At 38.7% G+C, this 17,021-nt stretch overlaps 1 protein-coding gene across 2 annotated transcripts in view; it reads left to right on the top strand.

The window, feature by feature from the left end:
• The window catches only part of tjp3 (tight junction protein 3), a 32,438-nt gene that overhangs the window by 8,659 nt on the left and 6,758 nt on the right, over positions 1-17,021 (top strand). For both annotated transcript variants that reach the window (XM_036587214.1, XM_036587215.1), the window contains exons 2-20: positions 4,674-4,730; positions 5,193-5,317; positions 5,471-5,573; positions 6,353-6,620; positions 7,145-7,248; positions 7,348-7,537; positions 7,832-7,907; positions 7,989-8,086; positions 9,256-9,337; positions 9,525-9,628; positions 9,745-9,829; positions 11,021-11,124; positions 11,218-11,305; positions 12,322-12,398; positions 12,514-12,583; positions 14,137-14,225; positions 14,342-14,414; positions 15,113-15,177; positions 15,423-15,486. In XM_036587214.1, coding sequence (XP_036443107.1) covers positions 4,674-4,730; positions 5,193-5,317; positions 5,471-5,573; positions 6,353-6,620; positions 7,145-7,248; positions 7,348-7,537; positions 7,832-7,907; positions 7,989-8,086; positions 9,256-9,337; positions 9,525-9,628; positions 9,745-9,829; positions 11,021-11,124; positions 11,218-11,305; positions 12,322-12,398; positions 12,514-12,583; positions 14,137-14,225; positions 14,342-14,414; positions 15,113-15,177; positions 15,423-15,486 — 1,922 coding nt within the window. The remainder of the gene's footprint in view (positions 1-4,673; positions 4,731-5,192; positions 5,318-5,470; positions 5,574-6,352; positions 6,621-7,144; positions 7,249-7,347; positions 7,538-7,831; positions 7,908-7,988; positions 8,087-9,255; positions 9,338-9,524; positions 9,629-9,744; positions 9,830-11,020; positions 11,125-11,217; positions 11,306-12,321; positions 12,399-12,513; positions 12,584-14,136; positions 14,226-14,341; positions 14,415-15,112; positions 15,178-15,422; positions 15,487-17,021) is intronic.

Genomic DNA, 17,021 nt, shown 5'->3' with positions numbered 1-17,021 from the left:
ACTTACATTAATGTTACAACTGAGGATTTAATGCTTTACAAAATACTGGGAGAAATGGATCTTAAAGTTCCCCATTAGGGCAACGAACACAAGCAATTCAGAGGATATGTAAAAGGTGATGTGTATGCATGTCTGTATTATGTATTACTGTGTAACCCTTGATGTTTGTAAAGTGGTCCTGTTAGCAGTTGGATACTAGATTATCTCCTAGACGGCCTTTGTTATGTTCATTCATGTTTTTATTATTCCGTCTTTTCTCTTGAAAGTCATCCAATGATAACCGTAAGATGAGAAAAATAAAGTTTAAAAAATATATATTATCAGCCAAATGTGATCATCTGTCTGATACTGTTATATATTTTGTAACATATATTTTGCAGATACCGATTTGATTCTGATATTGTGCATCCCACAAATAACTCCAGTCTATAAGCAATATCAGCAAAAAAAGCCCAGTCATTTGGGAATGGGTTTGCCCACAGCATAAGCCCCGCCCCCCTTCCCAGACATGTTACTCTGATATGGCGCACCTCCTGGTTTTAAACATTGACTGTAGTAGTGATGGTATACCAGTGGGAATCCTCCCTCGGGTATGAGTTACGTCATAACTGTTATACTGCTGTCCCACAAATAGATGCAGATAACACACCATCCAAGCAGTGCAGTCCATGCACACGTTATCCCATTTAGCTGATTGGTTGAGTCGGGGGAGGGGGTTTAAAAATTCAGGTTTACTTTGGATGTTAAAATGGTTCTTGAAGAGACATCCCAGAATAATAACCTAATAAACACTGTTATAACGTAAGCTTCTAAAGTGGTTTTACTAGAAAAAAAAAAATATATATAAATACACCGTGATATACACAGAAACCATTAGAAATTATAATTTTACTGGATTTAAATGATTGGCTGTACTGCTCACTACTTACGAGGGACCATGATACATTATCAAATTTCCATACACTGTTTCAGACATTATATCTGATGCTCTAATACTGTATTAAAATCGCTACACCCTTAATATACTCTATTGTTTTAAGGGTGCCTAAATCATAAGAAGGGGGCGGTACCTCAGTACTGGCTGATTGGTTTCATGCAGGGGTGTAAATCTCAGACCTCATAACAGTTAAGTTTGATGATGGGAAATTCATCAGATTTCAGAAATACACTGAATACAAAAATGTAACTGGAGAAACTGTATACAGTAGAGGAATATAGACAATAAAACAAAACCATATTTTTGGGGGGGATTATTCTGGTTGAAATTGGGAATTTGATTATGATAATTAAATGAGGTGCATTAAATCGAATGAATCATTAAAATCATTTCCAAAATGATTCCAAAATTAATGCATTTGGATAGCCGTCTTCAGATGTGTCCATATGTGGACTGTATGGCCTGGAACGGTACATTTTGAATCTCGCATATTGCATTAAAGTTGTTTACGTGAATAAAGTAATGCATGGTTGTAGATCTGCTGTGAGGTAGTTAGATGTGGGTACTATGAGACTTTGGGCTGGTCTCACTGGCAGCACCTTGGTTGGAAACACCTGGGTTCATCACTGCAGGTAGTTAGGCAGAGTACATCTCCATGCAGATTCACAGTGCTGGAGACTGTAGACGGTTCACAAAATATGCCCCAGGAACGGCTATTGTATATAAATGTATTTGTTCATCTGCTCGCTTACAAAGTACTGCTGATCTAAACCAGATACGCTTGTTTGTCTGCTATTATAGATTGGATTAATGTCTGCAAATGTGTTTGCAGATCGTCTCTAATTGCATTGATTCCCGTTGAGCTGACTGCAGAGCAGAGACCAGATTTACTGTACGGTCTTCATCGCTGTGTTTTAATCACCCAGTAATGCTTTCCCTGGGAGGCCACAAAACTTCACCTAAGTGCACAGTTTTCATTTCTAAACAAAGCACAGACAGGTGGACTGATTTCTGTTGCACTTCATACGTTTGGATGTCTTTTTTAAAGGGCCCATATCATGGAAAACAGGGTATTTCTTCCCTCTATTAAATAAGAGTTTGGTGTAGTACGTTAAAATTGTTTGTTTCAAAATGTACCATTCATTTCCCAGTCCATACAGTCTGTATGTAGAAATTAAGGGGGAAAAACAGCACATTTTAAATTCATTATTTTTGTGATGTCACTCAAATCAGTTAATTTACCCAAATCCACCTCCTCAGCCTGCAGCAGTTTAGCCCCGCCCATTCACACAGATAAGGAGTGTTTCTGCCTGGACTTTTTGAATGAGGTGTAATACAGGGGAGCCAGTCACAGCAAAGTTCATCTACATATGGCAGTCTTAAAGGCACAGTACACGATCAGTTGGTTTATTTTAAGGGATAAATGTTGTTGTGAAATGATAATATGAAATGAACTATGTCTGTTTTGGTACATAAACCTGCCCAAACTTTAAAAGGGGACCTCGGCTTGCTTATTGATTTTATGTACAGCGTCAGGTGTTCAAACATGCTTTTATGTCATGTATACATTAGAATCAATAATATTTTGGATAAGCTTATTACCTTTTCCCTCTTTTGTTGTTTTCAAGAGGTGTAAAAAAATAAAAAATAAAAATATACACACGGCGTACATTTTGTATATTTGTATGTTTTGTCTCAGGATGGTAAACTCAAGCATTTATAACTTTTTTATAATAAGAATGTCTCCGTTGTAAAAGAACTCTGTCCTTCATGATGTAGAGTGTTTTTTTTTTAATATGATACTCAGTATGATACTTGGATGAGAGCCAAAGCTCTATAATATCTGAACTGTTAAAGCTCATTAGCTCTATGAATCATTATCAGAGTTCAAATGGATTCAAGTATTATTGTATTATTAAGTAGTGATGATATACAGTGTGCTCAGGAAAGCTTGTTGTGACATATTATAATATACAGTGATTTATCACAATGATAAATATTGTCATATTGCTCAGCCGTATAATGTTACAGTATAGTAAACTTCTCTTTCTTGGTTTAGTGCCTTATTATTTTTCTATTTCATTCATATGACTCTTTTTTATATCCTTTATCAAACTACTTTCACCACAGAAAGCTTGGAAAATGTTTTAGGCCAGTGTTGATTTTTTGTTTTTCTCCTGAGCCATAAATAGATGGTGGCTGTTGTTGTTGTTGCTGATGAACTAATACATATATGTGTGTGTGTGTGTGTGTGTGTGTGTGTGTATATTGTTTGTGTGTGTGTCTGTGTGAATTATACTTGTATACTATTATACTTTTTCACAGCCTTTTTAAATGTGCCACTGTTGTTTGGTGCTGGTGCATTCTGTCTGTTCCAACTTGTTCACAGCCCCTAGAAAGACTAAAAAGTGTGATGTATATTGTGTATCATGACACTTTTTGTTATATATGTCAACTTTAGCTGAAACAAAGTAAAGTTTCTCTCTAAACCCAAGTAACATGGTTGTTATTGCTTAGAAGTCCAACAAAGGTCCCAATAAGGGTACCTAGGAGCGATTCCATAGGAGAACCACTTTTCCTTCCCTAAAGAAGAGTTTAGCTCTTTAAAGAAGCTGTGGAGAACTTTTTTAAAGTTTAAATAACTTTTAGATGGCCATCTTTTACCAATTGCTCACAATTTATGAATAATTAAATGGTTAAGATGTAAACAGAGTCATTCAGAGTGGTTTGGTGTGAAATGCTCCATTCTAGAGAAACTTACTGAGCCAGAATTGTTCACAGTGGTGGTGATAGGAACCAGACGTCCGAAGAGTTTAATGTCTCACAGAAATATATCATATGATAGTGAATAAGCTGCCTGATGCCTGACACATTGTTTTACAGTAGTTTTAAGAGGAGCTTTTGGCCTAAACATTTTTAATATCCATTCATGGAGGCATACAGGCAAATTAGCCCCCAAAGAAAGCATTTTTCTTACCATAATTAACATTACATATAAAGCTAAGAAAACATATTTAGGTTCCACCACTGTAAATAAATATAAGTCTGTAAGTTTCTCTATAATGACGCATTTCACGACAAACCACTCTAAATGACTTCATTTTCATCTCAAGCGTTGATTTATGTGGAAAAGAAAAGAAAAAATATTGGATCAGTATCAGCAGATACTCCAAGTTTCAGTGTTGGTGTAGGTAACCAGTAAAGACTACATTTAACGAGTTTCTATTGTTCTGGACAGGCCGCTGTGTTGTAATTCAAGTGAAAGTGATTAATAAAGTGTGAATGTGTCGTAGTTTCACTCCTCTGAGAGCGTCTCGGTCAAAGTGCAGGCTGTTTAGAGCTGAGCGGAGCTGGTATGCTGGTCATGTAAACCATGAGGAGAATGTCCACTGGCTGTATTCTTGTGTTCAGGGCTGCTCGTATTGACTGAGGTGTCAGGTTGCAGTGGAGTCATGTGCAGGCTCCTCCCCCTTTACCTGCCTGGCAGGAATGCTGTGCGCAGGTGGGAGCATGCTCAGGCTCCGGCTGACGCTCAGGCTCAACGCACTCTTCCTCTGAGGCAGGGAGTGGAGGCCGGGCATAAAATAAAAACAACGAGGCCTTGAACCGGATGACTGTTTCTGTTGGCTTTATGCTCATGGAGCACTTACAGGCCTCTTCTGTCACCTGTTGATTATTTTCACCTTGTTCATACAAATTGTAAGACTGTTTTTCTTTGAACTTCTTACCTTTTCAGAAAACAGCCATGGAGGAAATGACGATATGGGAGCAGCACACTGTAACGCTCACCAAAGTAAGTTTTCCTTCCTCTTCAGGCCGCTTCAGTTTTTGTTTGTTTTCGTTTGGTTTGTTTTGTTGATTCTACTAAATGTATCCTAATAGAGTCAAAAAGAGGTAGAAGCACATTAGTGACTAAGCAGGAGTGTATTTGTTTAAGCTCGACTCAGTAAAGGCAGCGGCGTATTTTTCACCTGTCACTACGACACACCCTACATTTTGGAATCTAAACGTCTGAGATCATGTTTCTGATAGACTGTGCAGAATTCTCTCTCTGTCTCTCTCTCTCTCTCTCTCTCTCTCTCTCTAAGTATATATATATATATATATATATATATATATATATATATATATATATATATATATATATATACATATATTGTGTGTGTGTCTTTTCTGTCTTTCTCTATCTTTTGTTACTTTCTTTATCTCTTTCTTTGTCTCTGTCCATCATCCTCTTTCTGTTTGTCTCTGACAGGACCCTAAGGTGGGCTTCGGCTTTGCTATCTCTGGTGGGAGGGACAAGCCGAACCCAGTCAATGGGGACACAGCAGTGATCATCTCAGACGTGGTGCCCACAGGCCCAGCTATGGGCAGACTGCAGTGAGTTCCACTTCACGCATCACCTCCTCCCCCCACGTCCCTCTCTGATCCTGTCCAACCAGTTAGCTTTGTGTACTGAAAACGTTCAAACCTCCACACCTTCACTTACAGTTTTTGACCGAGCGTAATTTCCTCCTCTGTTCATGTCTGCAGGACGCGGGATCAGATAGTGATGGTAAACGGAGTGTCCATGGAGAACTCCACCTCACTCTATACCATCCAGCACCTCAAGAGCTGCGGCAAAACAGCCAACATCGTGAGTACAGCAGACAAAACCTACAGGAGCTGCAGCTCAGGCAGCTGTGATTCACTGTAGGGGTGACAGTATGGAAAAAAATGTATTATTGCGAAATGTGAAAACATCTTCACATGCACAGTGTGCATCATGTTTTTTCCCCTCTTTATCTGAGGTTTGATAACATGTTGGTAGATGAACCAGCAGAACAGTATTGCCAAATAAAAAAACACTTGAAATGTTTTAAGTACAATGCTTTTTAAGTTAAGAATATGGGGAAAAACTATTACTATTAAAGTAAGATAATAGTACAAAAAACAAGATCATGGCACAGTGGGTAAATATCCAGTCAGCTCTTTGTTACTGTGCATCACTGGTCATTTAAAGGCTCTCTAAAGTTGATCTAAGCATACAAATATAGTGTTATAGTGTCAGTGTTATAGAAATACTGTCATTGCTTACATTTTAAAAATCAGTTCAACATAAAAAATTAATGTGGTTTAAAAAGTCATTTAACTGGTATCAGTAACTTATTCAGTTTAAATAAATACTTTGAAACAATACCAATGTACATAAATAGGACAGCTGAACAAAAGAAATAATTTGCTGCACTTACATCTCAAAAAACACATCAGATCTTTTACTGTCTTGCATTGTGCTTCAGAATATACATTGTCAAATAATTTATCACAATAATATATATTCTTTTGCCCTCTTCATTCATTGTGTGTGGACACTAAGAGGGTATAATAGACTAATGAAGGGACTCAAGGACTCACAACTTCTCTTGTGTTTTGTAGACTGTGAAAAGGCCACGCACGATTCAGATTCCAGCCAGCAGCAGACCCACACGCGCTGCCTCACAGTCTAACCTGCTGGACAACGACCGCTATGAACGGAGACCCAGACGAGGGTCAGACTCAGGGTACGATCGGCGCCCCCGCAGTGTCACACCGGAACGCAACGGACATGACCTGCCTCTTATGTCCGGCTTCAAAAGACTGCCCAATCAGGATGTTCCAGATAAACCCATCAAAACCACACTGGTCAAGAAGAAACCCACAGACGGTGAGGGCACACACCTATACCATGTACATAGACTCAGTTATCAGATTAACCAGGACATTTTTCAGCTCCCTGTGTGTGAATTCCTGTGACTGAGCTGCTAATGGGTAAAAAGTGAGGAGTGAGAGGCACATGCAGTGAAAACAATTAACACCTCTCCGCAAAGACTGCTGAGATAAAACAGGCAGCACACTTGCAGCTTTCTTGATATCACAAAATCACATGCAACTTGAAGAATAAAATCTAGCATGTAAAGACAACAAATATTTACTGGCTTGCTTACCTATGAAGATAAAAAAAAGTAGTCCACTTTTGTTGTTTGTAAATCATCCACATTTCCTGTGTATCTGAGGGACCTTCTCCATGGAAAATGCATTTATAACTAGGTGAAAAAAGGGTTAACAGTTAATCACAGCAGTCTTATGTAATTATTAGAGCCATGTGTGTTGTTAGATCTCCAGAATTAGGGTCCTTGTGAGAAACTGTTTTATTTGTATTATACATTGTTACATTCCCTCCCTCTTTAGAGTATGGAATGAAGCTAGGGAGTCAGATTTTTATCAAACACATGACTGCCACCGGCCTGGCTGCTAAAGAAGGCACCCTGCAGGAGGGCGATCTCGTCCTGAAGGTGAGAAGATTCTTCACGAAGACATAATATTCTTGAATGCACAACTTGCTTTGTTATTGATCTAAAACCAATAATAAATTCACAAATAATCCTCCTTAGATTAACGGAATGACCACAGAGAACCTCTCCCTGCTGGAGACCAAGCACCTGGTAGAGAAGTCCAGAGGTAAACTGACCATGCTGGTTTTGAGGGACAAAAGGAAGTTCCTGGTCAGTATCCCTGAGGTGGAGGACAGCCCTGAGAACAGCGCAGACGAGAGACGCAGGGATAGCAGCTCTGAACTGGAAGGTGAGCTGAAGAGCTTCAGGAACCTGCTACGTGTGCAGCAGGAGTGCCCTGTCTATTGCTTTTATTGTCTGTCATCCACTCCTGTGTAAAGTAATTTTTCAATCACTTTTGTGTATTTACTGCAATTTTACTGCAGTCCTGAATCGCACTAAAACAATCAAATTGAATCAAATCAAATAAAAAAAAATAATGTATTGAATAATTTTTTATTTTATATAATTGAATCAAATTGCTATAAGTTTTTAGATTTACAGCCCTGATCTGAACTAATGTTAATTGTTTATTTCCCCTCAGAAATTTCTGATCTGGATACTGACGATCGACCAAATAGAGCATCTCGTCCAGCGACGCGAGAGCGGCGCACACGCAGGTAAGTGACATGCATGGTGGTCAGCCCTGTGCTGTTGAAGTTTAATGTCTTCTGATCTAAAAGAAGTTTTCTGTGTTTTAGAAACAGAGATGCTGCTCCTCCCGCTAAAGCACGCGACTCTCCACCTCTGCGCTCCACCCTGACACGGCCACCTGCCCAGGCCAAGCCCACGCGCAGAGGTCTGTCACACACACCACATGCCAACAGTGTACAGTTATGTGCGAAAGTTTGAACACCCCCTGGTCAACTTGCAGGATTTATTGGTTTTGGAAATGAAAGTAAGTCACGACTGCAGGGAACAAACTGAAATATGTCAGTTTTTAGGCCCCTGAGTGGCGCAAGTCAGGCGTTAACCTCATCATCAGGAGGTTATGAGTTTGATCCCTGCTGATGCCATAACCCTCTGTTGCCGGGAGTCCAAGAGAGCATAATTGCTCTCTCTGGGTGGGTAGGATGGCCCTTTTCTCTCATCATTCACCGTGATACTAGCCAATGCAGGTATCTGATAGCGGACATAACAATTGTGATAGTTAGTGTTCTCCTCTCAGCGTGCTGAGCTATCCAATGATGTTAGGTTAGCAGCAGTTAGAAACGATGTGGTGGTGCGTCACATCTCTAACAGGAAATGTGGTAGCTTTCGCCTTCCTAGCACTGGTAGTGTCATATAACTGGAGGAGACCTAGATAGTGGGAGGAATTGGCAAATACTAAATTAGGAAGAAAATTGGGTAGAAAATAAACAAAAAATGCCATATTTCTGAATAATTTCAAAGCACAATTATTTAATGTTAACAAAGTATTAGTAAATTAATAATTCATTAATAATTAAATAGCATTTATTTGCTGAGTTTAACACATTGAAAACATCTAAAATGTGCCATAACTTCTGCACAGACCACATTTTTGTGTTTTTTCAATGTTTATGCATTAAAATGTGCAGACGTGTGTCCTCTATAGAGGATATGCATTTATTTTGACTTTAATCAACAAAGCATGTAATTTGGCCAGGAGTGCCCAAACTTTTCCATACAACTGTTGTCACTGTCAGTTCAAAACCTCTTACTCTTTCTTACACATTATGTTAGGCCGGTATGTAACACTGATAAATGGACAAATAGTTGCTCCAAAGTTACTCTAAAATCTCATAACATTAATTTACCTCATTTTTTTCCTTCTTCTCAATTTATTTTTATTTAACCTTTAATGTAACCGCTCAGGCCATAAAAATGAATTCTTATCAGGAGAGGTGGCCTGGCGAGCACCTAAGAACACTTGTAAGGGCGAGGGAAATAAGACTCACATACGATTAGAAATGTTGATGCAATTAAAAATTCTTGGTTCTTATGCAGTTTCGTCCGGGTCAGAATCTGACCGCAGCAACTCCCCTCCTCCATCTAAACACGACACCCTTGAAAACAGAGACCGGTACAGGTAAAAACTGCTAAACACCATTCCACATCCACTTACACCATAATGTGCAGAAGCACTTTTATCTTTATGTGATGGGCCTGTAGAGAAAAGCCATAATCACATTTCTTAACCTGTATATACTGGATATAGTGCAGACACTGTATTTGCCTGGTTGAGCTGAAAATAATCTGAGAGGTTGTCTATACAGAGTGCTCTCGGGAGTCTCCGCACTGCCGAATCCTCGAGCTTCTCCTGTCCCTTACAACTGGGACGGTCCCCGCAACTCCTCATCAGCCTCACGGCCTCGCCGAGGTCAGTCCCAGACTTATTTACATGGTTAAAGTTTCTACGTACTTTGGAAGGCCACATGTATGCAGGCAGTCAAAGTGGGATAAGAAAATTGTGTCCTTTTTTTTTCTACATTTCAGCTGTTTCTGAGTCTGATTCAGACAGGAGTGCCTCTCCGCCGCCCAGACGAGAGAGTCCCAAACCTGACCCTCACTCCAGATACAAGTATAATCACAACACTGCACACAGTAAACTTACCGTAACAACAGTACATTGATCTGCAGGTGGCCATTCAACTGCACTGATTCTGGAATGTTTGAATGGAGTGATTTGTTTACTTTACTATAGAGTTTAGGTTTACAGGGACAATTCAGATTAATAAACATTTCTCTAAATCTGCCAGTTTAGGCAACTTGGCCATTTTTGGGTTTTTTTTTTTGGTATTCCACTGTTGTGTTCTTCCAGTAAAACATATTTTAAAAAAAATTCTGAATTATACCAAAAAATCTCATTGAATCAAATTGTGGTGAAATTTACGATTTCATGATGAATCAAATCGTTTCCTAAAGAATTATAACCATTGTAATGTCAGATGTTTTTACAGTACAGTAAACTGGCTGCTGCTGGTCCGCTTGCTTTCTTTTGAGCTTCTATCTTTAGTGTCTTACTCTGTTGCCATAACATTGTTCTCACATACACTATATTCCCTACACGTGACCCACTGTGTCCAACACTGTAGATATCATTGTTCACATTTTTGCAAATACGTTATATGGAACAGAAACTGGCAGTACTTTCAGATCCACAGTTAACATCAGCTCATACCAGATACCATGAGGTACCAGAGATGTCAGTCTCTGAATTCAATTCAATGATGATTCTTTAGGAAACATATTAACCAGTGATATCATGACTGAAAACGCTCAACGAGTTCAGAGACCCCCCTTAATGCTGCGTTTACTCAGAAATATGTCACAGTGCGGAAGAAAAACACATTACAATTGCCAATTCACGTTAACTTTAACATTCAGCTTGGGAATTTAAAATTTACATCACATAAAACAGACCAGAAGGACTGTCTTTCATTTGTATAGCTACAAATTCCGGATTGCATTACTACAGAATCCAACATCTCTTGACATCAAGCTGTTATCCCTATTAATGGAATTACCCTCATGAGATTTTACAACAATATTTTATCATATTTAATCAGTTCATACCTTTATAAATAACACAAAAATCACCAACCATTTCTTCATCACTCCAGACTAAAGCCATACATGACGTGATGCATCTGAACAGCAGCACTAGCTTTGCACTCCTTTTTCATTTAGTTTCATTTCAATTCTATTCCATTCTATTCCAGAGGCTTCATTGGCATGACCATAAAGTTAAGGTATTTCTCTCCTCTCCCAGGGTGCTACCTGACTTTCCTCCACCTGGCTTGAAGTCATCTTCCCTGAGCCGCTCCCAGGAACTCCTCAACCGCGGTCCATCCCCATACAGACCCCCACCACGAGGTGAGACCCTGTGGCCTTTTAGTTATTGGCTTGGGATTTTCACTGTCTCAGGTTTGGAAAACTGGATTTATAGAGCAAGCTCTTTTTCCACAGATGCGTCTGAGTCAGACTCAGACCAGAGCTCCGGACCCCCGCTCAGACAAGCTGCCACCTCCAGCCTGGACTCGCGCAACAGATACAGGTACAGATGAGGTCTCGCTGCCCCTCCTAAACCCATCCAGCAAGAATCTTCCATGCAGGACCAATTATCTACAGAGGCATTCAAGAGCTTATTTTTATTATTATTATTATTTTTATTCATTATTTGTTTTTATTTTGTTTTGTTTTGTGGTTTTTAGTGTCACTATGCTTTTTATTTTTATGAAAGGTCAAGTTTTGTTTATTTTGTTGCTCTTTCAATTGTTACCTTTCATGTTTTTGTTTTGGCATTTTTGTAGCTTTTTGCCACAATGTGAAACCTGTGATCTTTCCAAATAAAAGCACCGAATCACAATTGAGCATGCTCCTGTAGTATTTGCATTGATTTTGCTGCACTAGCTGATCAGCAGAACATAATGACCTCATACACTACAAATCAGTACAGATCATAGACTAATTTGGATTATTGATATCCATGTATGAGAAACTTACTGAACAGCAAGATCAGCCTTCAGTAGACCTCTTAGTGGTTTTTATTATCAACCCCCAGAAAAAAAATCAAGTCTTTTAATCTCCCATCAGCTTGTTGGCACATTAGGCAATCATGCAAATTTGACAGTGATTATAATTAGTGGTTATGGAAGCTAGCCATAGGTGAAGATCTTGCATTCCTCTTATGTGAATATGAGGTGAATATCCTTTTAAAGCAGCAGTGAGTATAATTATCCAGTCTTCCAAGATGTTTGTGATAAAGCAGAAAGTAGAAATTCATATTAATTACCAGGAATATTAGCTATTGAGGAGCTACTGAGGCTGAGCTAGGAAACAATAGGGCTGGAGAATACCCTTATTTCTTCAGTGGTTGGGCCGAAGATGCGGATTACTTCCTTATTATTATACAAATAGGCAGGTGTGTTATCAGAAACCAGGTGGTGATACGACACCAACAGATGAAACACACAAGTTTTTGCTTTTTTTAGCCTTCAGTATTTCTAAAGACACAAAACTCAGCATCCCATCCCCTCCATTCCTCTCACACTTTTCCTCTTCCTCCACCAGGGCCACTCCCGAGGTAGCGGCGGTACCAGTGGTTGAGCCTCCGAAGTGGTCGAAACCCTCCACGCCCATCAAGAAAGGTGAGCCTGATGCAGAAAGAACAACTTAACTGACCGAAGCATTTCTTTCACTTTCAGCATTAATGAGAAACTGATTATCACCTAAAGGAAAGTCCAATTATCTTTGTTTCTGCAGGTCCCTCAGAGTCCGAGTCAGATGGAAGCTACCCCTCTGTTCCCAGACCAGAGCAGTCAGCTGTACAAGAGTAAGACTGAGCTTCTACACTAACAGCTGCTTGCAAAAGTGTTCATACTTCTAGAATATTTTCAGCACTTAGTGTATAAACATACACCGATCAGACATAACATTATGACCACCTCCTTGTTTCTACACTCATTGTCCATTTTATCAGCTCCACTTACTATATAGGTGCACTTTGTAGTTCTACAATTACAGACTGTAGTCCATCTGTTTCTCTGCATACTTTGTTAGCCCCCTTTTACCCTGTTCTTCAGTGGTCAGGACCCGCATGGACCCTCACAGAGCAGGTACTATTTGGGTGATGGATCATTCTCAGCACTGCAGTAACACCGATGTGGTGGTGGTGGTGTGTTGATGTGTGTTGCGCTGGTACGAGTGGATCAGACACAGCAGTGTTGCTGGAGTTTTTAAACACTTTTTGTCCAGTTTTGTCCACTCACTGTCCACTCTATTAGACACTCCTACCTTGTCAGTCCACCTTGTAGATGTAAAGTCAGAGACGATAGATAAATGGACAATGAGCATAGAAACAAGGAGGTGGTCATAATTTCATGCCTGATTGGTGTAAATAAAATTAATTTCATGCATCACCACACATAATAAGGATAAGATTTTTTTTAGTTTCATATTATTACATGTACTGTATTTTTTACTATAAATAATAGTAGCATTTTTTACAATTTATAATATTAATATCATTATAATATTTATTTGTTACTATACTATATTACTAAATACTGAAATTTTACTTGATACAATAATATTACTAAGTATTACTAAATAACAGTGCTATATTACTAAGTATTAAACAGTAATTAGGAATATAACTTCTGTAAGCAATATAGCAATACTCATACCAATGCTATATTCCTAATTATTGTTTAACACTTAGTAATAAAGCATTGACAGCAAGTAATATTACATAATATTATAATATAGGGTAATGTAATAAAATACAATATTCAGTAATATAGCATCAGTATTAAGTATTATTTAGTAATATTATGATTATTAGGCAACAATTAGTAATAAATCAGTATTTATTCAAATAAATAGAATTAATAAAATTAGTTAATAAAATAAATAGGCCCTATGCTGAAGACTGCAGCACGAGTGCCAATATATCACACTATAACACTCCCTCTCATTTATTATTGCATTAATTATTATTTAATATTAATATCCTGTAGCGTAATATTACTAAATTTTACTTTATACCCACACAGTAATTTTAACCAATATCACAGTTTACAAAATATTACTAAATATGCTAGTACTGTGTTACAACATATGACTTAATACCAGTGTTGTGTTATTAAATATTGTTTAATACTATTATATTACCCATTAAAGTAATACTAGTAAAATGTTAGTTACTGTTTATACTATTATATAATATTATAGACTTAGTATAAAATAACTATTCTAAATATTATTACTACTGTATTACTAAATAGTACTTAACACAAAAGACTATAATCTGTCTGGGAAAAAGACAATGTTACAATGTTCACAACAGTTACAGTTGAATCATGTGGATGTTTCTATGTTCTACAGGGCTGTTGCTGCAACGCGAGTGCCATCAGTCAGAAGCAGACCAGAGCTTTATCACAGAGTGCCCTCTCCTGTCAGACCTCCATCTGAAGGTCTTTATATTATTATTAATATTACACTATTATCACACCTCTCAACTATGCTGGTATTTGCACCCCCAGTTTACAGTAGATGGTAATCAACCACACTGTTGTACTGTTTTATTCAGACTCCTCAGTGTCTGAGAGAGATCCTTCACCTCCCAGGAGATCCGGCAGCACAGATCACGACAGCGATCACAGGTACTTTCCACACACACCCTATATACACCGTAAACACACTGCTCACATCTAACTTCTCACAAATCACCTTCGTGTCTGGCAGTACTGCATGCTTGCCTGCACTCTGGTTGTATTACTTGTTTGCTTATTTATTTAGGGTCCTGTTTAGTTATGCCATTTCCATTCAGTCAGATACAGTAGAGGGAACATATACAGACGGGTGACAGATTAAAGGAAAAACTTGGATAAATGAGTGGAGACACATGAGTGCAGATGCTTTCAGACAGGTGCACTGCATGATACAGTTAAGCAGTTAATATCTTACCATGCTCTGTGGCACATATAGAAATACAGAGCAGATCCAGTTGACCTGGATTTTTGATAAAGAAGAAAAGATTTAACTCTGAAAGGTCTATTATTGGGACACGGGTGACTTCAGTCATGAAGACCGCTTAACTGGCTAGTGTTTAAATTGGAACGGTGACATCTATTGGAAAGAAATCAGTAAACAGGGTTGGAAATTGTGCAGAAGTGCACATTCAGTGACTGATGTTCATGCATTAGTGCGATATGTAAGGAAAAACAGAAGAGCAGCTGTTCCTCAGGTAACTGAGAATGTCAGGGTAGACTTCATAGCTGTGTAATGCTTTTGCTCTGTGGCTAAGTGTATGTAAATTGGTTGTAATGGATATGTGGATAATGCTATGTCCTTTTTCCAGCTTTCCACAAGCAAACGCCACTCTGCGTTCTAATGTATCCAAAACCAGCCACTCCAGGATGAATGGTGAGCATTAAGACCCCCAAAAAGCCCACAAATCACAGTGCCATTGTATAGAGGCCTGATTTTATTGTTACAATAAAGCCTGAGAGACATGCACACTTACAGACTATGAATGACAAGAGGGGTATTGTGAACTGATTTACATACTTCCAAGTTATGTATTCACCTTTTAAACAAATTGAGAGCATCAATAAAAGTGCTCCCTCTTCTTAAGCTTCAGAGAAGACAGTATGTGTTTCATATTCTAGGTAAGCCAGCAGAGGAGCCGCTTTACTCCCTCCCACCAGATGCAGTCCCAAATCCTAACGTAGGGTAAGACATTTTTACAGATATGTTGAATATTTAAAACAACGTCTGCTTAGTCTGCAGTAATTAAACGGTTCTTTCAAAGTGCAGTTCTGCTTCCAGAATTTGATTGGCTAAGCGTACATTCATAGCTGCTGTACAGTACTCTTAATAAAATGGGTAGTTCCAGTTCTAAATCTCATTGGCTGAGCTATGTCACATCTGAAGGTGTTGTAAAATACTAAATATATACAAACATACATGGCTGTAACTAGCTATGAGGACACCGAGGTCTGGACCTCTGTAGTTTCAAAAGGATTTTTTCACTTTCCCTGCATTAATGAGATTAAACGTAAAGACAGCGGCGTTATGATAATACAGGAGTCCACCTTTAGGGGCGCAGCCACAGTGTCGCAAACCTACCCAGAATATTTATAATTCATCACTTTTTTACGATGTGAAATTTCATTTGTTTTCTGTCAGCGCTGTCACTGTATTATGGCCAATCAAAATCTGCCACCCTCCACCTGACTTTCCTCAACCCTCCACAAACTGCTGAGCAAACTTTGCTCTCCGCAGCTGCTTCAGTAATTAGCACCGGTCATGTTCTTAACTAGCATTGGGACCCCAAGGTCCTCGGAAGTTTCGGAGGGGTTTTATGAGATTCAGTGTAAAAAAAACTACCCAATGAACAGTGACTGGTTCTCAGGTGACCTCAGAACAGCTGTGGCTCAGCCATAGACTTGCCTGCCCACTCTGTTCATCTCTGTATAAGACGCTACGCTGCCCTGAGAACCAGAGTAGCTTTGACTTCTTGAGTTGTTCAGGTATGCAGCACACATGCTATAGGCTAACATATAACATGGTAAAAATGTAGCTAGCTAAGAGTTTATGAGCGCAATTAACACATTAAGATTGTAAAACGCAAACCCTAATTTCATTTTTGGTTTGGACTGCTCATAATGTCGCTGGCTAAGTCAGCATGCTTTAGTCTAGCTCCAGTAGCTGCTCAGTTTAGGCTACAGCCTCCATAGTTGGCTATATTAGTGAATAGATGACACTGTAAAGTTGTATTGTGTTACCTACACGTAACATACTACAGCCAGCATAAGAAAGTTTGCTATTAATTAGCATATTGATGGCACAGTATCATGTACGTAAGGCTCTATTCTGTCTCGTTAGCTCCTAGACAGCCTTTTATAACGTATGTTTATTGTGTGCTTTTCAGTAATCAGTGAGGACAGAGATGCAAAAAAAAAAACAAGCAGAGAGAGAGAGAGGGGTGGGGGGGGTTAATGAAATAAAATCAGTTTGAAACTATCGCTTGATTTAGTTTAGGTTTTAACACATTCAGCTGAAAATAAACATAAATGAATAGTTAAATGATTTAGTTAAATAAACTTAAACAGATCAATTGGAGTCAAATCAATTTATGGAAGAATGGAGGGAGCAAATGAAAGGAAAAGGTGCTGAACAGTTATGGATGGGTAAAAAGGAGCAATGATTTGGCAAAAAAAAACACTTAAAGGAGAAACTTACTGTCGGTGATACTCACGTTTGGC

Source organism: Colossoma macropomum, unplaced genomic scaffold, assembly GCF_904425465.1.
Source record: "Colossoma macropomum unplaced genomic scaffold, Colossoma_macropomum, whole genome shotgun sequence".
Classification (NCBI taxonomy): domain Eukaryota; kingdom Metazoa; phylum Chordata; class Actinopteri; order Characiformes; family Serrasalmidae; genus Colossoma; species Colossoma macropomum.
This window is presented reverse-complemented; position numbering and strand designations above follow the sequence as displayed.